General features: G+C 35.1%; 2 protein-coding genes across 17 annotated transcripts in view; one reads left to right on the top strand and one right to left on the bottom strand.

The window, feature by feature from the left end:
- The window catches only part of KCNH7 (potassium voltage-gated channel subfamily H member 7), a 472,129-nt gene extending 459,604 nt beyond the window's left edge, over positions 1-12,525 (top strand). For all 12 annotated transcript variants that reach the window (XR_011528781.1, XR_011528782.1, XR_011528780.1 and 9 more), the window contains 2 exons: positions 7,563-7,755; positions 9,081-12,525. Coding sequence is in view for 8 of the 12 variants with exons in the window: in XM_070581419.1 (XP_070437520.1) it covers positions 7,563-7,755; positions 9,081-9,347 (460 nt within the window). In the remaining 4 variants the exon portion in view is untranslated. The remainder of the gene's footprint in view (positions 1-7,562; positions 7,756-9,080) is intronic.
- GCA (grancalcin) overlaps positions 9,555-24,721 on the bottom strand; it is a 44,241-nt gene continuing 29,074 nt past the window's right edge. For 3 of the 5 annotated variants that reach the window (XM_070581426.1, XM_008525451.2, XM_070581428.1), the window contains 3 exons: positions 23,181-23,294; positions 22,779-22,837; positions 18,429-21,897 (listed from right to left, as the gene is read on the bottom strand). In XM_070581426.1, coding sequence (XP_070437527.1) covers positions 21,871-21,897; positions 22,779-22,837; positions 23,181-23,294 — 200 coding nt within the window. In that variant the 3' untranslated portion in view covers positions 18,429-21,870. Of the gene's footprint in view, positions 9,862-18,428; positions 21,898-22,778; positions 22,838-23,180; positions 23,295-24,721 lie in introns of those variants that run through there. The other 2 variants (XM_070581427.1, XM_070581425.1) reach the window with 1 other exon arrangement.

Here is a 24,721-nt window from a genome sequence, read left to right as displayed (position 1 = left end):
CACAGAGTTGAAGTCCAGGTTGTCTCCATTTTCCCTCCATCTTTGATCTATATCCTTTTGAGATGAGGAGTAAATTTTGTTTTTAGGGAGGATGGAACTCCTTAACCCAAATCTGCATGAATTCCTTAAAATTAAACTGGTCAATAAGACTCTGAAAAAAAACACGTGAATAGCTGCCTTAGTTATGTTTCCCGTGGGCGTTTACCTTGATTCAAAGGTAGCTTCCAGGTATACCACCAGGCAAAGTACTCCACTGGTCACAGACGGAAAGCTTTATGCATTGAACTAAAATGCTCAAATCACAGGATTTAAATCAATTTAAAACACACAATGAGAGATGAGGAGAGCTAAATGGGACAATTAACACATTTCTAATAAGTGTAAGCATGGGAAAGGAAGAACGCTACCTGAATCCTGATTTATCCAATGTTCATATAGGCCGCATCAGCCTTCTCTGCTAATGGTGTTGTTACCAGGACCAGAGTTGAGGTTTGCACAAAGGGGTCCCCAGACGGAAAATCCCCTGTGCCAATGACACACCCTTGCTCTACCACAAAGATGTAAGGCACCTGGCCACAGCTATGGCTCTGTAATTAGCCTGCTGAACAGCCATGTGTTTCATCGGCCTTTTTTAGGTAAAGCATATGGGGAGCCAGAATGAGTCTATACTGTATGTCACCAGTGGGTGACCAAATTTGGGGGTGACAATTGTCTGCCCAGAGGTGACATGAGAATAATTGGTTCTTTCCATTTCTTCCTACGTATAAGCTACCGTCTAATTTGTTACATCATATTTCTATTCTATCTTGGGTATGTCTTACAAGTTAGTAGCATGCTGTCTGTATTTAATACATCTTATGAATTCTGCCTGTGTCTAACAAGCTACTTGCTAACTGCTTATCTATACTTAACACATTCTATGAGTTTTGCCTATATCACGCAAGCCACTGGTTTACTTACTATCCGATTAATATCTCTTATGTGTTTTATCCATGCTGTTTGTTATTTTTAATGTTTTTTAAATATTTATGCCAGAATTGAACAGTTTCAAACAATACAGTAAACACATTAAAATCTGTGTGCACACACATATACATAACCATGAAATTTAATTGAATTTAAAATGGCCTGGTGTTGAGATCCATATCTCATTCCAAGTGCCAAATTCAAGTCTTGTAAAATTGAAACATACCCGAGAGAATTTAAACAGACCATCATTTACTTAGTGTCACTAATTCTTAATTAAATTATACGAATGGGCTATGATTATTATTATTGGTCAGAGAAACATATTTAGTTACTAAATTAATACATTTGCTTTTTTTCTCTCCTTGCTATGTATACCAAGCCACATTGATCTTTTAGTCATAACATACATAAAAATGTATACTGTGCGACACATAAGAATTGATATGTGTGGTCTTTGAACTTGAATTTCTTCAATTCCTGTGACTGAGAGAAAATAAGTGCTCATTTCTTTACTGCCAGGACATAGAGTATGTGAGAGAATGAATGGATGAGTGACAGGGACAGTCATGATTCCTTTAGCACAATTCTTGCACAGTACTCACAATTGGTTAGCCTAGATTAAAATCATAACTCTACTACTTAACCATTTACAGGATGACTGGGTCAAGCCATTTAGATTCCAGGCTCAGTTTCTTTCTTTGACTCATACCTGCCTGCAGTGCTGTTGTAGAAACTAAGATAATATATGTGGAGGCTATATATGCTATACAAACAGAAAATGTTGTACTTGCAGTTAGGGAAAATTTGATTAACAATGAACTGCACTTCTATTATTGGTGTTTCTCTGAGTGTGCTGTAGTCCCCCCTTAGCCACGGGGCATACATTCCAGGACCCCCACTGGATGCCTGAAACAGCGGATAGTGCTGAACCCTGTATATATTATGTTTTTTCCTATACATACAAACCTAAGATAAAGGGTGATTTATAAATTAGGCACAGTAAGAGATTGATAACAATAACTAATAATAAAGTAGAACAATTATAACAATATATTGTAATTGAAGTTACCGTAGATCTTAGCAACCTCAGCATATGATTTCTTTCTTTCCTTATTAAGTCGAGAATTTTCACCTTTTCACTTAAAGGAAGCACTTTATGGCTCCTCTTTGACATATCCAAATTGCCACATCGCCACTCTTGTGCTTTGGGGACATTATCAGGTAAAATAAGGGTTACTTGAATGGAAGCACTGCGATACCGCGACAGTCAATCTGATGACCGAGATGGCTACTAAGCGACTAATGGCGGGTAGCATATACAGTGTTGATACACCACACAAAGGCATGATTCACGTCCCAGGTGCGAGAAAAAAGGACAGTGGGAGATTTCATCGTGCTGCTTAGAACAGTGTGCAATTTAAAACTTATGAATTGTTTATTTCTGGAATTTTCCATTTAATATTTTCAGACCATGGTTAACCACAGGTAACTGAAACTGCGGAAAGCAAAACCGCAGATAATGGACGACTGCTGTATTTTCCTCTTCACGTGTATTTTTACATCTCCTGATTCGGACCTTTTTTTCAGGACTAAAATTGAGATGTGTAGGGTTCCCTCGTTGCCTTGTCATTGCTAGGAATCATTGCTGCTAGCATAAGTCAAAGATTATTGAAAACATTTGTTTTCAATATTTCCCAGGGCTGAAAGTATAAACTTTTAAGGGCATATATATCTAGGACTCATTTGGTTTGCAACTGCCAATTAGTAACAATAATGATTATTTTATTATATTAGTTTTTTTAAAATTATTACTTTATGAAACTCTTTCACAGCCAAATTGCAATTAAATCTCTTTTGGCAAGTTCCTAGCACCTGCACGTCCTTTGACACACTTTTTTTCTTTTAACTAACTTCTTTCTATTTGTCTCTGATTATTTTCACAAACATTTTATTGCCTAACTCAGCTTAGCCTCTTTTGGATTTAAAATCCAAAATATTACATCTTTGCCATACTGCCGTCTCCAACAACCTCTCCTCTCCACTTTACTCTGGAAGCAAAAGTATAGAAAACAAGTTTGGAGAGGGCGGCTCAGTTCAGACTTCGACTTCGCGGAATGAGAATCCTGGGACACTTTCTACAGTCGAGTCTACCCTGTTTAGCTTCAGCATTCTGTTCTAGTATAGAACTGTGAATTTCTACCCCATCTGTCTCATCCAAATACACATATTAAACCCACAATGCAATAAAAACAAATATAAATGGTGGATCTGGAGTCATCCTTGCTGTTGCTGCTTTTCTGCTTTAATGGTCAATTAAACTATATGTAGGGTTAAAGGTTTACCTAAGAAATGTTCTTATATGTTTATATATTATGCCTACAGATATACATGTTTAGGGAAATAGTTAACTCTTGGTCCTAAAGCAGTGCTTCTCAAACTTTAATGTGCATTCATATCACCTGGGGATCTTGTTAAAATGTAGATTTTAAGTCGGTAGGTCTGGAGTCTGGCAGAGATTCCATATTCTAACAAGCTCCCAGCTTTGACCACTCTTTGAGTAGGGAGGCCCTAGAGAAGCTAAAAGCTTTTTGAAATGATTCCATCCCTTGCGGAACAATTATTCTGTGTGTCTTCACTATGGCACTGAGCACTTGCTTTGCCTCAGTGTTACAGCAATGTATGCACTTCCTTCATTTTTCCTTCCTAGGTGGTCTGCTCCTGTTAGCATCTGAGACCAGAGTCCATATTTATTCATCACCATGTTCTCTCCTCACTTTCCTACCTAACACAGTGCCTGGTACATTGTGGGTCTTTGAATAAGTAAATGAAAACATTCATTTTACACAGTTGTATAGCTGTGCTGATGTACGAGAAGAAAAATAATTTTCCTTCTACCCTTCTGAGTTCTTGGCTGGGACCCCTGTCATAAAGGACAGATTAACAAGAGAAAAACAAACAGAAGTTTGTTAACATCTATGCATCATGTATATATGGGAGATATATAGGGAAAAACGAGTAACTCCCAAGGCGGCTTAGAATTCAGGATTAAATACCATCTTAATAGGGAAAGGGGAGGGGGGTGGAGGCCTCTCAGAGGAGAATTAATGATTTTTAGGAAAGATGAATGGACCTTTAGAAGACTAGATAGGAAGTATGATAATTTGTGACAAAGTTTGCCTGAGTGTGGAGTCAACTTCTAGCCTCCTCTCCTGTGACAAGAGTCAATCCTCCGTGCTTGACGAAGCTCTCGGGGAGAGGATTTATGACAAGTGAGTTCCTTTTGGAGGATCTGCCTTTAGGCAGATAAGGGGTGTTCACAGAAAGCCTCTCCCTGCATTTGCTGTTTTTCAAGCACCTACAGCTCAAAATTATCAGTGTGGTGAAGTGGCATATTTTGGGGTGGCATATTCTGGTAACTTTCACTGACAAAAGAAAGTTATAAAACTGGGTTATTTATTCTTTTCTGTTTTAAAGACCACATTGGACTTTAAAACAATTATCTATAATTCCTCTTGAGTAAAGTAGATTATTTAGTCTCAGTAGAAGAGTCCATTCCAGTTAAGCCAATAGACCCTAGTCATAAAACATGAAAATATAATCTATGCATAGTAAAAATAGTCTTCACTGGAGCTTCCATTTGTCGAATGTCTTAGTATGTTCAGGCTGCTATAACAAAAATACCATAGACTGGGTGGCTTATAAACAACAGATATTTCTTTCTCAGAGTCCTGGAGGCTGGAAAGTCCAAGACCAAGGCACCAGCAGATTTGGTATCTAGTGAGAGCCCACTTCCTGGTTCATAGGTGGCTGTCTCACTGTGTCCCCACATGGTGGAAGAAGGAAGGAAGCTCTCTGGAGTCTCTTTTATAAGGCCACTAATCCCATTCATGAGGGCTCTACCCTTATGACCTAATCCCCTCCAAAATGCTCCACTTCTTAATCCCATCACATTGGGAGTTAGGGCTTCAATATATGAATTTAGGGGAGGGGGACGTAAACATTTAATCCATTGCATTGAACTACCCAAGATATCAGATAACCAGTTAATAAAACAAAACTAAGTATTCAAAATCACTGCAGAAAGGGAGACTGCAATCTTAAGAGACCAAGTGGTATCTAAGGAGGGGGAGTAAGAAGTAGGATATTTATAGCATTTTGAAGTCTGGGCCTTTCAAGGTAGGAAGGTGATTGGAATTTGGCAAAGCTCATGATATAATAGTTCAAGATTGATGGACATAATGAGGTGAGAATCTTGAAACAAGTCCGCAGAAATAAAATTTGTTCGATAAGCAAGTTATTTGTTCAGATGAGTAGACAGCTGTCTCCAATGAGTTCATCTGTAGAAATTTCCTGAAGGAGTAAAGTTATTTAGACTTATTTTTCTCTGGCAAAGTTTTCCTGGAACAAACAACTAAGCCACGTTGACAGAGGTTGTCTACAGTCTTATCTAAGCCATGTTGACACAAACAGTCTCACTTCTCGCCCCGCACCTGTTACTTCGTCAGCACATTTGAAGGTGAAGTGAGTTCCACTCATGGCAGCATGTTACAATCGCTGAAGCCCCACCTTCCAATAGACTTTTTTCTCATAGACACTATTCAAATAGATAGAATCCGTGATATAGAGATCCTGTTCGCTGGAGATCACTGCTGTTTGACAAATGTTTTATAGGACTCAAACATTATCATGATTTTTGACTCTATTGAGTCTTGAATCCCAATTGTTGATGAAGTTTTTATTCCACTCCCCACCCCCAAATCCTTTTATTTTTATTTACTCATTTATTTATTTCCTGAGGAAGATTGGCCCTGAGCTAACATCTGTGCCCATTTTCCTCTATTTTATATGTGGGACACCTGCCACAGCATGACTTGATAAGCAGTGCATAGGTCTATGCCCAGGATCTGAACTGGCGAGCCCTGGGCTGCCGAAGTGGAGTGTGTGAACTTAACCACTGTGCCATTGGATGGGCCCCCAAATCCTTTTACATTCAATGTAATAAACAAGTGTAAGCCACTCACTAAATATTAAATGCTGTTAATGATAGGACATGTTTGTACAGAAATACTTATGATGAAGTCTGAACATAGAATTTTCTTTCGGGGCTCAGAGGAGAGAAAAATTAATTTTGAATGGGTCAAATAAGGGAAGATTTTCGGGTACAAATAAAATTTGAGCTAGACCTTGAAGAATGAAAGGAAAAATTGATGCACAACCATAAAATAACAAATCTGCTCAGTTTAGTTGGCACCATAAAAAATGAGATCAGACCTACAGGCAACAAGTAGATAAATAAACTAGTTGATAACTCAATTCTTCTCTTTTCAGTGTGTGGTTCTGACATTTGCAAGGAACAATCATGTGTAATTTATAGCTATTGGTTTAGAAGACACTAAGCTATATGTCTATATATATCAAATATAGAAAACCTCTAAGAAGAATGTGTCATGATTCTCAGAAGGGAGATTTGTAGTATCAATATTAAGAACTAAACATTAAAAAATGATCTTTTTCCATGTTTTTCATGTTTATTTTTGTTCTCTCTCAAATCAAAGGTTAAATTCTCTCCACTTTGAATTCCATAAATATAGCATGTATGTAACTGGGCAAAATTAGTTCTATGATTTTAATATTTTTGGTAAGATTTACCTTTCTTTGCATTTTTCATTGAGAGACAAAATAGTGCAAATAAATAAAGAGTTAAAAGGAGAGTTTTCTAAAGAGGCATATGGTCCAAATTTTTTTGTTCTTATGCCCACAAAATTTTCTGTTTTTTAATGATGTTAACACATGCAAGGGAGGGGAGTCAGACCTATTGTATTTTGCTATTTTCCCTTGAATTTTAATTTAAAATGAGAATGAAATTAACAGGCCAGTTGGCTACTTGTGAGCTTTGGGGAAAAAATAATCAGACTGGTATTTTGCAGGCTAGATGGGTCACAGAAGCAAGTGAACTTTAACGTTTGGTCTGTTTCCTAAATACCAAAGGCCCCGAACAGGAGATGGGAACGAAATTTAACATTTAACAGTACTTAACATTAAAGAATACAATGATTACTATACACTACTTGATGTGAATAGGAGACAGGCAAGGCAAAATGAAGGTAATATGAACTAGAAACATATAAGAAATTATCCAGTTGTTGCAACTATGAAAGAAATGTGCTACCAAATCTATTTTTTAAAGAGTAAATAAGATGTTTACAAGAAACTGAGCAAAGCCTGATTAAAAAGCAAAGACAATTATTGATTAAAAGTAGATTCTCAGTGCGTTTTACATTTTGAAATCAATAAAGCTTAACTGCAAAAATTTAATACAATGTGCATTGTAAAAACGTAGAGTAATCCATTCAGCTGTTTCTCTGTCAAGATCTTATTGAATGAGCAGGAGAGCAATGGTCTTTGTCAGAACATTAATGAGACATCGAAAATGAGCAACAGCCAGGAGAGAATCTCCATGCTCCCTCTCCTGTCCTTCTTGTTTAAAGCAGGGCCGTGATTCTGTTTGTGGGTGGTGCTGAAATTTTCTCATGTGCTTTGCAATCCTGGACTATACTTAGGACTGTCTCCCCCAATTTCTCTCTGTCCTGCAGACTTGAATCCCAAATGACTGCTGACATCCAGACCATCTTACAGTTGCTGCAGAAACAAACCACTGTGGTCCCCCCAGCCTACAGTATGGTAACTGCAGGAGCAGAGTATCAGAGACCCGTCATCCACCTGATGAAAACCAGTCATCCGTTAGCATCCATCAAGACTGATCGGAGTTTCAGTCCTTCTTCACAAGTGAGTATAGATAGTGTACAACCAAGAGGGTTTCTCAAAGTGTGGTTCCAGGGACCACCTGAATCAGAACCACCAGGTGTGCTGGGGAAAGTACAGATTCTCATCCCCATCTCTATTTCTACTCAATTAGAATTTCTGGGAAAAGGCCCAGTAATCTGCATTTTAAACAAACCCCCTGATTCTTATGCTCATTTAATGTTTGAGAACAATGGACCTGGAGGAATGATCTTAAAACACTAGCATTTTTTTTTTAAGAAAAAGTTTTTTTCAAGAATCAATCTACTTAAGTTTATATATAGTAGAGCTTTGAATGCTAAGAGCCCTGGGTCCAGAAAGTGCTTCAGAGAAAGGTCTGTAATTTGCTCAAGCGATAAGAGGCTGGGCAGGGTCAGAAAGGAAGGGGAGGAGAAATAGCAGCTGGCCAGAGAAGACCTGAGATTCAAGTGCAGTCAGGCTAGTAATCTCATCTGTGCCCTACCCATCACCAGAGATCTATAAACTTTCCTCACCTTGAGGTTGGTAAGAGGAGGAATGTTGAGGTGTCCTTTATCCTGCCTCTGAAGCCCTCTAAGAGGGCCCTTCTGAATTATGTTAATACAAAAAGTCTAGTTCCTTTGGAATCCCACTTTGGAAATCAATCTTAATTACTTAAACACTATGGCCAAATTGGCCCTACGAATGATGATTTAAATTAGGATTTACAGAACAATCTTGTAAAACTTTTTTAGAAGTTTGGAAATTTAGTGCAAAATGTTCTGGGAAATGAAACTACATCAATAACAGGAGGTAATGTGCAGAAGGAAAATAATGTGATCTTTCCAAAATACGAAAGTAGAAATTTATTTATCTCTAACTAGTTTTGAATGGCTGGGAAATATGCAAAACCATGTACTTTGTTCTGTTTTCAGTGGATTTAGATCATATTTTCTGACCAGGGATGGGTGATTTTCCTTCCTTTTTTGTTTTCTCTCCTCCTTATACTCCTTATTTACTAAAAGACCCACGTTTCGGATCCCAGTTTTGTCTTGAATTGAACTAAAATTCATCTGGAAAACTCAATGTGAAAAAAATGTGTAAAAAAAGAAGAATCTGATCTGGCTTCAGAGTAAAATTAAAGTTCTTAGAATGGTTGTTAAGGATTATCTAAACTGATACCTGACCTCTGAAGTCTTGACTCATCTTTGGGAGGGAAAGTTTGGTTAATACCACCCATCAAATTCAAATTTATGGGGAAAGAAAACACATTTAGGCTTCCTGAGTGTAATTTTAGAACTGTGTCCAAATGAATTACAAAAATGAGTTTTCTTTTCTTTTCTTTCTATCAGTGTCCTGAATTTCTAGACCTTGAAAAATCTAAACTTAAATCCAAAGAATCCCTCTCGAGTGGGGTGCATCTGAACACAGCTTCGGAAGACAACTTGACTTCACTTGTAAAACAAGACAGTGATCTCTCTTTAGAGCGTCACCCAAGGCAAAGAAAAACTTACCTTCCTCCAATTAGGCACCCTTCTTTGACAGATTCATCCCTAAGCACTGTAGGAGTCTTGGGTCTTCATAGGCATGTTTCTGATCCTGGTCTTCCAGGGAAATAATCATTTTGTACTATTTACTCCACATACAATGTAAGTGCTTTTAATGGCTGTTTTCCTTTTTGTATTTAAATCCTCTCTACTTGACTCAGGGGCTCACAAGGTACCATTATATGCAAAAGTACTGTATATTTTCCTAAATTGAAGCTTGTAAGGTAAAATTGAGCAGTTAGGATGTAAATATACAGATGAACTCTTTTGTTCCAAATGTTAAAACTGCCAGCATCTCAAGGCACCTTATTTTTTATTTTTATTTTTTAAATCATGTGCATGTTAGGAAACTCCAATTTCTCTTGCATGGAGACTCCTATTTACTGCTTTTACTAAACCAGTACTTTGTTATGAAAATGCCTTCCAAGCAAATAAGAAACCAAGGGATAAAATTGTTCATGGATGCAACTCAGACGATCCTCAACTCATGGAAATTCAAGGGGGAGAAAGAGAACTTAGTCACTTTTGAGAACAGATACCCTTCTGTATGGAGATGTTTATAGTTAATTACACTCATTCCACGTCACTGGAAAAGAAAAAAAGTTTTACAGTTATAAATCTCTGACAGTATAGGAAGTCATCTCCAAATACATGAATGTAGGCCAGCAGTAATGAGGACAAAAAGGCCTTTCTATTTAAAATTCTGTCTCTAACTGCATTCGCAAACTACCTAAAATATTTTCCACTGGCACATTTCCTTGAATGCTTAGAAACAAATTTCTCTAACTTTTCTTTTTTGAGGGGGCAGGAGGGAGTCTCCTTGAGAGCTGTTACAGTGCGAGTGACAAATTGACAGCCACAGCTTTCTGATTCATATTTTAGGGCAATCCTGAATTTGATCAAAAGAGTGGACGCACATAGTTTTCTTTTCAAAAAATGTACCATTTTAATGGATATGCATGGCAAAACTGGCTTCCATTAAGTATATGCTGTTCTATGGCTTTCTGATTCCAGCTGTGGAAAAACGATGTGCATTTACCTGCCTATAAAGGAAATGCACACATTCCAGTAAAATTTCAGTTTTGTTTGGTTATCAAACATGTTTGCTAATTGAAGATTAAATGGAAATCTTTTATATATGGATTGGGCTGAATATATATTGACCCCAAAATATTGGAACATATAATATCTTCAACTGTTAGATTGAGGGGGGGCGGTGTATGTGCCTCATAAAATCAGGGTGTTGAAAAAATTGCAAGCTAATTTAAGATTCTGATTAGTCAATTTCTAGCTGTTTTATTTTTCATTTGAGTAGTTTTAAGCTTATTACAGACTGATCCATTATATCCTTTCCTTCTGAAAAAAATTTTGAAAATTTTTGAAAGTTTCTTCGTCCTTTACTAATTCTTACACTCACACATATTTTTAAAGAAACATTATATCTGTGCATAATATTAAATGGATTAATTTCTCTCTCTCCAGGACAGAAATATAATCTATTGACTTACCTTTACCCTTGACATTAATATATTAGTTTCAAATACAAGCAATTTATAAAAACTCTTGCACTATTTAAAATATGATTAAAGTGACCTTAAGTTGCTCCTTAAATATTTTTAAATGGTCACATAAATTGATAAACAGTGTGGGAGGCAAGCTGTAGGCATAAGCATGTTCTTATCCCTGCTTAATTTTTGAAAGACCAAAACATAAGCGACCAAGTACATATGGCAAAAGACCAGTAATTCAGTAAAAGTATAATCATTTTAACCAGTGTCCCAAATCATTTGGTGTTATGCAGATACAAATTTAGGGACTAACTGAGGCTTTCTGTTCCTCATTTATGGGTGCCTAGCAGGGGAGAGAGAAATGGCTAACCTTGATTCAGAGGACGATTTAGAGATTTTATATACATATTTTAAGCACATTTTTGCAGCTGCAAAAAATTTCCTAAGGATTGCCAGCCTAAGTTCCAGGGAAATTCAGGATGAATTCACCAGAGTCTGTTCATCTGTAGGGAGAGAGGATTTTGCAGGTGAGAACTTTAGATCTGATTGATTAGTGAAGGCTTCAGCTGCAACATTTGGTATGAAATGTATAAAATTCAGCCTTCTACAAAAGCTTCAATACTTTTTGATAAAAATTGAGCATGAAGGAATGGGAAGATGGGGAATGGTGGGCAAGCACCCAGCTTGTTTAAATTCTAGTTTAACACAAATCTTTTTTCTTCTTAATTCCTTGACATAAAATAATTGCTTGATATCAAGTTCAGAGAGCTGGACAGGGTTAGGAGGGTCTCTTCCTGAGGATGTTAGCTTATAAACAGCCTGAGCAGGGGCTGACCCTGTGGCCGAGTGGTTAAGTTTGTGAGCTCCGCTGCAGGGGGCCCAGTGTTTCGTTGGTTTGAATCCTGGCTGCAGACATGGCACTGCTCATCAAACCACGCTGAGGCAGCATCCCACATGCCACAACTAGAAGGACCCACAAGGAAGAATATACAACTATGTACTGGGGGGGTTTGGGGAGAAAAAGGAAAAAAATAAACTCTTAAAAAAAAAAAAACAGCCTGAGCAATATTAAGAAGCAGTTAGGCATAAACGTCAGAAGACTCAATGGTTAAAATGACTTAAAGAAGATGACCAAAGCAATTATCTTAATTTACAAAATTTATCTCTTATCCCAGCCAAAGATCTAATGCCTAAAATCACTGTCACTTTCCCCATGGGCTGTAGCAAAAACAGTCTGTCCCTTCCATCGAAGAGCCTGCTGAGAGCCAGGTTTAACTGCCGCAGCCAGTAACAGCAGTATAGCAGCTGTCTCCTAGGTAATTAGAAGCACTAACATAACACCTTTTGCCTCTCACCTAAAAATAATGTTACCTGGTCCCCAGGCCTAAATAAAATGCCACCTAAAGTCTACAGTTTATTTGGATTAGATGTTTTCCTGCTGTTATTAACTGCTGGGCAGAGAGCTGAAAGTTAAGACTTATCATTTTACCCTAGAGGGGAGTTTCATACTCTAATTAGTTGATGAAAAAACCAGGAATAAAAAACGTTGAAGCAGGTGCCAGCCTGGTGGTGCAGCAGTTAAGTTCCCACGTTCTGCTTTGGTAGCCTGGGGTTCACTGGTTCAGACCCCAGGTGCAGACATGGCACCGCTTGGCACACCACACTGTGGTAGGTGTCCCACATATAAAGTAGAGGAAGATGGGCACAGATGTTAGCTCAGGGCCAGTCTTCCTCAGCAAAAAGACGAGGATTGGCAGTTAGCTCAGGGCTAATCTTCCTCCAAAAAAAAAGAAAATGCTGAAGCAATGTTCTTGCGGGGTCTTTAAATTAATAGTCACTCATTCAACAAACATGAGAAGGCCAGAGAAAATTTGGGACAGCATAGTTTCTTAAGTCCATTATAATGGGTTGGTCATCAGAGTCGAACTTTCCAACGCTTCTAGTCAGGAGATACGGAAACGAAGTCAGCACATGAGCGGCATTTGATGTCAGGTTTAACATGTATGTCTAAGGGTTGCTTACAAAGTCCTCTTGGAGGTTGATCTTTAGCAATGGCTCCAAAAGGCCTAAAAGAACAATGACCTTATCCAAATGTTATTTAAAATCCCATTGTATACTATCAAAGGATAAAATGTATCACCTGATCGGCATATCTAAAATAATAATTAACAACAGTCTCTTTCTTCCGAATGCTTTTCATGGTTAAAAAAAGGAATTCGGTAGATCTAATTATTAAAAGTGAACTGCACCACTCACAATTTATAAAATAGTGGAGTCTTTAAATTGCTTATCCATAGTTAAAACCAAAACTAGATCAATATATTTAAGTAGTTTTCTTACTGTAAATGAAATTTTTTATAATTACAAAAAAATTCAAATGTTATTGGGTTTCTAACCATATTTTTGCCGTAAAACAAACCTGTCTATCATGTGAGTTCAGAGGCCCTTGGAAGAAAAGAAGATGATGTCCTCAAGTGTAATCCTAGAATTTGTAGCTCTAACACCACCTGGGAGCTTGTTAGAAATGCGCAATCTTGGGCCTAACCCAGACCTAATGAATCAGAAACTCTAGGAGGGGGTGCCCAGCAACCATCTTTTAACAAGCCCTCCACCAGAAGATCCTGTTGCACACAAAAACTCTGAGAATAACCAACGTAGATGATGGACACTGCAGTCAGACCAACCTGGGTCTCAGGATGAGTTCTCTCATTAAGAGCTGTGTGACCCTGAACAAGTTAATTAACCTCCCTGAATCTATAAAAATGGGATAGCGGTACCTGCCTCGAAGCTTGTAAGGGAATGAGATAACATATAGCAAAGTGCCTGGCACATAGTAGGTGCTCAAAAAATGCTAGATTCTTTGGTTCTCATCCAGGAACATGACATTAAAAACAAGCAGGACAACAACTTTCTACAATTTAGCTTTTGCATAATGTGCTTTGTCTCCAACTAAACAGCTGTTACCAAGACTAAAGTTTTTGATTCAGAAAAATGCGAGTGTAGCTATTGTTTTCTCTCTCTTTATTTTGCACTATTAGGTTTATAGCTTTAAAGTGATACTATTTACAATAATAATAGTGAGAGTCTGAATCTCATTGTTACAAACATATCTTCTCTGAATCGACTTAAATGCCAAGTATGCAAAGCTGATCTGTCGAATTCAGTACTACTAGAATGTATACCGTAAAGGCTGGCTCACCGTGGAGGCCCCTCTCTACATCCATGATGTAGTTCCCAAACACGATATAGTTTCAAACATATTTGAAAATACATTTTCAAAATACAATTTTGAAATAAAATAGACTTTCTACTACTTCAGCAAATAGAATTTTACAGTTGTAGTGGTTCTTTTCAGGCACTGAGGCTCACTCCCTCACGCAGAGATACCTTAAACAGATCTTAAGCTAAGAGCTAAACTGCCTAAGCTCTGGTGTGGAATGGTGGAAATGGCAAGAGACTCAATGTGGTAAACCCGAATTCAAATCCTACCTTCTCCACTTACTCTCAAGGCAAACTCTCAGTGAGCTCCATTATCCAAAACTATAAAAAATGAAGGTAACATCTTAAATATCTTGAAAGAGTGTTGAGAAGCCTCTGAAATATCTATGTGGAAGTACTTTGTAAACCATAAAGCACCAGAAAACTGTAAGATCATCATGTGACTTGTGCATCCTCACCAGAGGTGGGGGTATTACGGTGGAAGTGCGGAAGCCCTACCTACGTCTTCAAAAAACCTTCTGTTCTTCTTTCCCCTACCCAACACTGACCCCATTTACACTCTGTGACAAAAATCTGTGAAGTGATTCTCACACAACTCTCAAAGATCCATTTGCTTAGAGTAGAAGGCCAGTGTTAGGGAAGCTTCTTCTGCTATAGCATTCCAATATTTGTCAAATATTGTCTTTGTCCAACATCCATAAAATTACACATCTGCATCGCAATTGTTTTCTAGGTATGTAACACCTTCTCCCAGCCCCCTCACTTCTCAAGGTTCTCAAAGCTGTTTTCTTGTGGTTCTACTTAGCATGAAGTGATGTTAACCTTTGAAAAACTAAAAGGGTCATGTTTTAAAATGCTTTATAAAGTATATTGTGATGGATCAGTGACCAAGCTTAGAATAATTCATTACATGCTCTTGTGATATAAATATACTTTGCTTTAAGAATATGCGATACAGAAAAATTCACAGGAAGACATGAATTATTAATAGCTGACAGCATGAAAAGACATTATCACAAGGCTTATTTATATAAACTATTAAGTGGAGGTTGAGAGAGATGATAACAAGAAGTTATTTAAAATTAACATTATTACTATGAACAGAAGAATAAAACATCTATAGAAATGCAATGCTAAGAACTCAGAACCATATAATCAATTGACCAATTTCATTGTTCTACCAATCATAATCAAACTTTTAAATGAGAATAGCAAAAAAATATTACAGAAATGCTCCCAATATTTTTACAAGAAGTGGCAATACTAACACGGTTATTTTTGAAAAGCTTAGATGAATTCCTAAATTGCAATCATGACATCTGTGACTTCCATTAGTTAATTTGTTTTTTCGAGAGACACAAAATAAGTTAGTACACTTGTGGTTTTAAAGCACTATACATTTAACCTATATTCTTTATACTTCCTCTGTGTGTATTTTATTGTTTTTAACTTGAAAATAATCACAACTATTAGCATTTAAACTGTATTTTTTGCATACCGACATCATAGTGTTTGAGCATATAAGAATATTCCACACCATTCCATCATCCTTATTTAGGAGTAAAATTCAAGGATCATTAATCTTATAATTAATTCCTCCACATAGTCTCATCAAAATGCCCCTACAATTACAATAGCATTGAAATTATATGGCACCCTTTTTCCAAATATTAGAGAAATATACAAATATTGAGAAATCCCTAGTTTTTATCTCCTAGTCACTTACTGATTTTAACTAAAGAACATTACCTCTTTTTAGCTGGAATCTGCATTCTGTAATTTTGATTGGAAAATGTATATGAATGTTTGCCAGTTAAAGAATAATACATTTCGAAAAATAATGTGTGTAACTACTTGAAAATGTCAGTCATCTGATATAAAGAAGCTCACTCACATTGGTTAAGTAGTAAGTACCCTGGAATGCTTTAAAAGTAATGAAACAATCTACCAAAACACATACTTTTTCCTAGTCTTTAGGCACATAATGTAGCATGAAATCATGATGCTTTTAAAATACTCTGTGCAGAGATATTTATTTTTTAGCAAATATTTTCTTCAAAAATTGGTATGCGGTATTGACAGTGTAATCTACTTGCACAACTAGTTTTGCAATAACCTACGAATAACTGTAAATAAGGAAAATGTAAATTTCATGTAAAAATGGTTGCAAATTTTTGGTAGCTACAAGTGTACAAGTTGTATTGAAAATATAGTATATATACATAATTTAAGAATGAAGCATATAATTTCTGATCTATTTATACATGAAAATTCAAGAATTTGTAAAAGAAATTATTTTGGGGAAAAAGAAAGTAAATCTCATTAGCTAGTTAGGATACTTTTATTAGAGAAGCTAATTATTTCCAACATTTTACTAGGTACAGAACTAGATACAGGCATGGTGGTGCTGATGTATTTCATGAAATCACACAATTGTCACAGTGCTACTGCAGTTTTACTCAGTTCCATTGGGACGCTAGCAAGCTGGACTGAGTGGGAAAAAGCATTAAATCTAAAATTAAAGAAACATAAAAACATTTCACTTTTTATTATTGCCTGTCAAGAACACAATAGTAATTAATTAAAATATTTATTGTTTGATTACTTAAAATTTCTGATGGCTAAACAGGTTTTAACTTACACATCAAACAAATTTTTTATAATGTATGCTTGATTCATTTTTTCCCATCAAGAATGAAAATATCTGGATAACATTATTTTCATTTCACTAAGTTTCATACATTCTTAATTTCTCCCCTAGAATCACTCATTTATTATTTAAGAAAAAAAAATCAAACTATCTTCAAAGACAACTTTTAAATAAAAATTTGTTGGTTGTAATGTGGCATGTTCTAAGGTAGGGGCCGCTTAGTCTGTTTGGTGGTTTAGATTCTCCAGCATTCATTTTTAACGGTTTAAAGGTTTAAAAAACCAAGAGAATATTTCCCTTTTGATAAATGAAAAATCAAAGCAAATACAAATTAGCAGAAAGCACTGTATTGATAGCTGTAAGTGAGGCAATGAGAAAATGAGAATCAAAGTGTGAAAAAGGTAAATATTTAAAAACTTAAAGTCTCTTGCCCTAAGACAAATTTGGGGGTAATGCATTTAGATAGCTTTGGAAAATTAAATATGCATCCAAATGTTCAGTTAATCCTAAAATCATTTCAAATGGCCTAGAATTTTCAAAAGACTATGGTTTTTAGTTTTTTTCTAGAGCATTCAAACTGGCGCGGTTCAGGTTATCCTTTGAAATTTCAGTGATCATAGCAAGAAAAAATGTGATTAAATACAGTGAACCAAACTGCAAATGACTGTATGCATGTAACTTTAAAGGACATATTTATATTTTTATGCTTAGGGGAAAGGGCTGGGGCCCTCCTCCACCCCCTCCCCCCATACACACACATATCAAAAGAATGTACTAATTCCTGGCATACTTGCCTCTGAATATAGTTATTAAATGAAGACCTAGCCCAATTCTTCTCAATCTCTGTAAGCTTCCCAAATTGCCACCATCTCTGATGCTGCAGAAGGGGCATACCTGAAAACATAAGTAACACACAGGCAAGGACCCTACTCATTTCCCGACTGTACAGCACAGCACAGTAACATAGAAGTGCTGCCAGAGGCCACTCGCTATATATTCAGACGTACAGAAGCACACTTGAGTTTTGAATGCTCGCAAAATAAAACACAAAGCTGCATATTACCAAGCTGCTTGGGTAAAAGGAATGTTAAATAATATAAGGATCTTTTCTTTATATGCCAGTAAAATATGTTTTTTAAAACAAGTAGAAAAAGACATGGCAAGAAACAATTAAAAGCACAAATTTCCCAGCATTCAAATGAGCTGACAGTGAGTCAGACAGAAACTTTTCATAAGTTTCCCAGTGTTTTGCTAGAAAGTAGTTTTGTGTTCAGTATTCTAAAGCATAGGAGATTTTTAATTTAATAAATGGACATATGTAATGTTATGACCTTATTCTAGACTACAAACTATCTGAACAGTATTCACTTAAATTCCTGTCAGCATTCATCACGTTAAAAAACAGAAGTTCTAAATTTTTATTTTTTCTTGGTATCATCTAATATTACTATGAAGTCTAGCTATGCTCTTAGATGATACCTTAGCATTGTCTATTTATGTCAAAATGCTTAAGATTCACTACATAAATTTCATTGAATTAAGACCAAAAAAGTTGTGATCTTTTGATATTCAAAGTAATAGAAGACTCATGGTTGCATTTTAAAATGTAAGAGAAAAGAAAAAGATGCTAACCTGAAAGAAGTCTTGGATTTTACTCACTAGATTTACGATATTTTTGCAAATTTATTCCTATTAATTTCCCAGAAAACTGCTATAAAGAAATAGAAAACATATCATCTATAAGTTTGTCAAACATAAAGGACAAAGAAAAGCATATTTTTGACAAATAGTATTTATTTTGTTTGTCCAGTTTAGTAATGCCATAAAATTACAAGCGAACTTGATTTGTATATTTAACTTAAATAATTACAAATTATTTTTTTTAATTCAACAGCCTTTAAATTACATTAATAAATTCTACTTTCTTCCAGGTAAATGTCTTTTCTGGAAATAAACATATCACTTGACCTTTTTTATTATTTTTTGTTTCTGCATGCATGCTTAAATAGATAAAATGAGCACAGTCCTTGAAATTACATTCAAAGTGGACCAAATTAAGATTCTAATAGTATTGATTTCCCCTTAATGTAATTTACAATGTGTAAACTGCCACTCGAAATGGAGCTGCAATAGCTGGCATTTAATCATTTGGCAGTGTTTTTGGCAGAGATGAATTATTGCACTGTTATTTGAACTGAAGCATCTCATAATATATATGTAACAGATTTTGTATGATACAAAACTTCACAGCAAGCTATTTGAATGTTTATTAAAAAAATCTCAAAATGACATGGAAACGTTTACTGTATAAATAAAAGCACTTAGACATTGAAGTGTACATTATTCAATAATTTACATCATCATAAGAAAACTGGGTGTGAGTTAACCAGTACAAGCTACCATACTCCATTCATATTCCAGTCATGTCCATCATAAAACGATTTAATTTTTACTTTAGTAATGGATGCTTGTTACATCAATTATCTTAAAAGCATCAAAAAAGTGAATTGCATTTCAGTACAAAAATCCCAGTAAAATATTGCGTATGCCTAAGGTGTTTATAAGATTATTTATTTAATGTAAAGTGCAAAAGAATCGTCTGACAATTAAGTTGGATTGGCACAGAACATTAGTTTTGCTAGGGAAAGGGGTTCTGTAGTCAAAAAAGTTCATAAAAAACTCAGTCAAGTAAAATTAAATAGGATTTTATGTACCTTAGGCTTTATCCAGCTCCCTGAGGAGCATGGGAATTTCCCAGATATGTTTGGACATGCAAACTCCTTTTTCACAGATCTCCTATGACCAAAAGTCACAGGAACATCTTTGGAAAAGGATGAGTTAGAGAATTGTGCAAAGAGTTCTAATACAAAGTGTTATTTGGCAGAAACTTATATGAATAATACCATATGCCATTTTTCAAGTTTTACCTCAACCACAAGTCTCTTAGTAAGAAAAATTATAACTGACCTCAGAATAATACAGTAGCTGGACTGGCTTTAAGCTGGAGGTTGACTCCAGGCTGCTGTGTCACATTATCACCATTATTCAACGTAAACGATACACAGTGTGTTTACATTAGCTTTTGCCTACAGCACTTCTAATCAGAATTCTGTATTTTTTATGGCTCAGTTAACATCCTCTCACATTATCAAATATATGTTCCTGAAAAGAAATTAACAGCCAGAGGACAAAGTTATATGAATTATTTATTCACATATTTTTATAAAAGTGACCAAATGAATTTGACGGCTAATTATATAAAATCATCAATGTCAAAATGACTATACATTACTTCCTTTCCAGGATTTTTTAAAGTGAAGGTTGATTTAAAATTCCGTAAGTTTATAAAAAGTTTTCTTCAAGATACTGCTGTTGGGGCCCAGGACAGGCGGCCTCAAAATATTCCACAATGGCGTATTATTTTGAATTCAAGTCGCTCGAGAAGCAACCAGTACAGGAAGAGCACTGGGACCCTCCCTTGTCTCTCTGAAAGCAGGAAATCAATCTCCCAGGTGAAAGGCACTCTCCCTACATCCTTATCGCCAGAGCTGGGGGATACAGGGCTCAGAGGCCTGCAGAAACAAACCTTGTTAATTCACTGTCTGCAGCCTAAACTCTGTTTAACTTCCTCACTAATCACATACCTCAAACCTAAGTTTCTTTATCCTGTCAATTCCTCACAAATTTATTGGTTTTTGTGTAAAAGATATACACACTGCCTGCTTCGTTCACTCACCAAGCATCATTTTCATAACTCTCCCGTGCACACGTAATTAAACGGGGTTTTTCTCCTGTTAATCTGGTCTTGTGTAAATTTTACTATTAGTCTAGCCGTAAGAACACAAGAAGGGTAGAAGGGGGAACTTCCCTTTCCAGGACAGTGCCATTCATTCTTTAAGAAATGCAGAGTTTTATAAAAATTATAGATTAATTTGGTCATCAGCCATACTAAAATTATGTCAATTTGTATTCACCTTTAAGCTAGAAGATATTCAGTTACAGTATAAGAAAAATATGTGGTTTATTAAATCTTCATTAAGAAAAACTTAGGGTGTCTCCCAAGAAAGGGGCTGGATTAATTATAACAGCTTATAACTAGGGATTTTAAATGCTAAGGATCTGGTGACTCCACTTTGCAATTTCCATAGCAATATCACTCAGAAATGTCACCATGGTGCCTACCGTGTGCAGTACCCCACATTACACAGATGTGCTCAAAGGAATTTTAAAAGACTTACTGGTTTACTAATGCCAAAACCACCAGCTAATGTTGTCAAGAAAGACAAATTTGTAATTTCTGAAAATTTAAACAGAGTGGTAGATTATCTACTTTTTTTTAACTTTGTAAACAGTTGGCATTATGTATACACAACAATGCAGCTTAACAGAACAAATTTAAATGTTGACTTTTCATTAAAAATTTGTCATTTCCAGAAAAATCTAGATTTAGAGAAAGATGCCATTTCAGGTTTTCTATGTCTTCACTAACAAAATAAAGTGCAGAGAGAAAAGTTGTTTATTAAGAACCTTTTTTCCATAGGAGACAACAAAACATATTGAAGAAAAATATAAAATGCAAAAAAGAAAAGATATTGCCTCCTATAGTCTTATTTCATTATTGATTATTTTATGGTCCACCTAAGGCAATTTAAAATAAAATTTTAGGAACTACAATTTTCTTCAACACAAAGACCCATGAAGATTCTGTTCTCTGATTATGTGATCAAAGAACAAACCCTATTACGAATATGGCACAAAATCCAGGATTCTCCTTCTAGTTCACCCTGAAACACCAACAACTACAAACAAAATTTCAATGCATGATTTGTAACTTTCAGATAAGTATAAATTAGTTTTATCTAGGCTTTGATCATTTGGCTTCTTATATAATCTATCTCGTAAGTACATTCCTCTAGGTGTATATTATTAAAAATTAAGGCTAAGAGATATTTATATAAATTAATCATACCAATATTTTATGACATTATGCAGATAGCTGTAGAGTGATAACTTTTCCAAAAGCAATAATATCCCAAATACAAAAACATCTCTTTTATTGCTTTGAACTGTGTGCTAAAGCAAAAACACATAGAAAGGAAAAAGATTTAACAAGTAGGAATATGGAAAAGCTCCAAAAGTGTTAATTCAAAGTGATCCAGTTTGTCTCTTCCAAGCAGAAAAATTCACAGTATTTCTTCACCTTTCAAATTCTAAATATTCAAATTGCCATAGTGCCCTGCAAAAACTAATACATAAGCAAAATCATCAGCTTGTAACAATAAAATGTTAATTTTTTTTAAAAAAAAGATTGGCCCTGAGCTAACAACTGTTGCCAATCTTTTTTTTTTTCTCCTCCCCAAAGCCCCTCAGTACATAGTTGTATATTCTAGTTGTGAGCACCTCTGGGTGTGCTATGTGGGACACCGCCTCAGCATGGCCTGACAAGTGGTGCCCCAGGCCACAGAAGCAGAGCGTGCAAACTTAACCACTCGGCCACGGGGCTGGCCCCTGGTTTTTGTTTTTGATTAATTCTATTCCATAAAAGCATTTTCACAAGAGAAAATACTTTGAGTTTCCAAGGCTTATAATTCAAACCACTATATACTAGTAATGTTGACCCTATAACTTACACATAAGAAAAACACAACCAAACCAAACAAAAACCCTGAAACATTGAAGCACATGTGAAATATAAGTTTCCTATAGCTTCAGTTAAAAAAAACCCAACTGGAGTCACGTTAAAACAACCTTTGAAATGAGAAATGAACAGCTTCATAATCTATCACAGAAAAATTTCCTATCTCTATTAGAAAAAAGATCACCACGAGTAAACTACTCCTGATAAAAATAATGGTAGCTTTGCCTTTAAAAATTATTTGGAAGATAAACTGCCAAAAGCCTGTTATAAAATTTAAAAGCATTTTTATGTTTAATATAAACTCACATTGGTACTTGTACCAATATTGATTCTTATATTTACATTCAGTTGAAAAATACAGAAAAAGAACATGGTCTATAAAATATATTATTCCCAGTATTGATACCAGGGATCACTTAAATTTCTGATAACTATGAACACATCTAGAACACAGCATAAATATCTAAAGTGTTATTCAGGATACTTACATCATCATATATGAAATTCACAACCCCTTGTTGCAAGTGGTCTCTTCTCCTAAAGAAATCTTTAAACAAAAAAATTACTTTTTTATTATAATTTAAAATCTATAGTTTCAAATACTTGGTGTCCCCAGGAACTAAAAGGATGAATAATTTCATACTCAATTCAATTTTAAGTGATTTTATATCCAAGGCAACTGAAACATGAAGAAAACTTTCCAAAACAGAGCTACAACAATTTTTCAGTATTTATATTCCTAAATTTTTAAAGCCTTAAAACTCTGACTAGATTTAATAGTGAATAAAGGAGAGAAACACATGATATCATAAACTTACTGGAGAAAATGACAGATACTACTCAAGAAAAACAGCTACTTAATACTGTACCCATTTTTAAATGGTCAATACCTGTCAATGCTCGAAGCTTCACACAGCAAGCAATATAATCATCAAAGAAGATTCTGCCATTCTTGCTATAACGTCTAACAATAGCAGTTAATGTTTGAGGACTCAATCTATAACCTAAAAAAAGGGATTGATAAAATTAAAATTTCTAAAACCAAATGCCGTAAGACCACCAGAACAAACATTGCATGCTTCTTAATAGTCATAAAATAACTTTCAAGATACATTCCATAAAAATATATATTAGAAACAAAATGTTCATAATGAAATGGATCAGAGAGAGGCTTCATTACTAACAGTTAAGTGGTAAATAAATATCACAATTCTATCTTTGTGATAAAGTCGAAGCTAAGGAAAAGAAAATAATTATCTTTCTGTGTCTTTAAAATATATTTTGATTTTGAAATAATGTCTAGAGTATTTCATAGTTTTAAGTGCTTCAATATTTCAATTCTGAAAGTTTATTTATTTTTTACTCTTCAGGTGCTTTATTTATTTTTAGTTTTTTATTGAGGTATAATTGACATCTAACATTATGAGTTTCACAGCATAATGATTAGAAAATTTATATTGATCCAAATGATCCAATAGCAAAATGATCAGACTGTCAAATGATCACCATAATAAGTCAACACCCATCACCATATAGTTACAAAAATATTTTTTCTTGTGATGGGAACTTTTAAAATCTCTCTTAGCAACTTAGAAATATGCAATACAGTATTATTAACTATAATCACCATGCCGTATGTTATATCCCCATGACTTACTTATTTTATATGGGAAATTTGTATCTTTTGAACACCTGTACGCAATAATTCTGTAATGTTACAGTTCTTTAAAGAATATCAAAACAAAGATTACCAGTGATCTTTGCTATCATTCAAATACTATAATTCCCACTGAATATATTACTTATATGTATCTTTTGTGGCCAAAGAAAATCTGAGGATCAACATGGTTATTCAGAAGGAGAAGAAATATGAAAATGTTATTCCTTTCTGTCCCACAACCCCTCTTCTGTTTCTTCACAGACTTTCATCTTAACCACAGACTTTTCACTATCTTTTCGGTTCTTTGTTGTTTAGACCTGTGACTCCAAAAGTTTTTGACTACATACTCTTATCAGTAAAATGTTTTGGATCATTCACTCCCATAACAGGCATATTAATTTAATTTTAAATTCTATACATGCATTACTGTCTGATTATTTACATTTTAAAAATATATAAAACTGAAATTTAAAAAATAAAATAAAAATAATTAGAAATATAAATTAATATATTCTACTTTCTGCGCCCCTATAGATGGTCCTGTGAATTTAATGACACATGTACACTTTACTGTGAAGAATGCTGGCCCAGAAGTATTGTCTTCATATATTACCAGATTAGTAGATCTACACAAAAGACACTAATTCATTCAAAGGGGAAAGCAATAAAAATAAACGCAATAGGAAAATTCTATGTGTAGCTATAATAAAATGTAATCCAGGAAACTAGGTGAAAGGAAAGGCATAAATTAATAGAAGTAAAACATGCAAA

Source organism: Equus przewalskii, chromosome 17, assembly GCF_037783145.1.
Source record: "Equus przewalskii isolate Varuska chromosome 17, EquPr2, whole genome shotgun sequence".
NCBI classification, from domain to species: Eukaryota; Metazoa; Chordata; class Mammalia; order Perissodactyla; family Equidae; genus Equus; species Equus przewalskii.
Note: the sequence above shows the minus strand (reverse complement) of the source record. Positions and strands in the feature narration are given on the sequence as shown.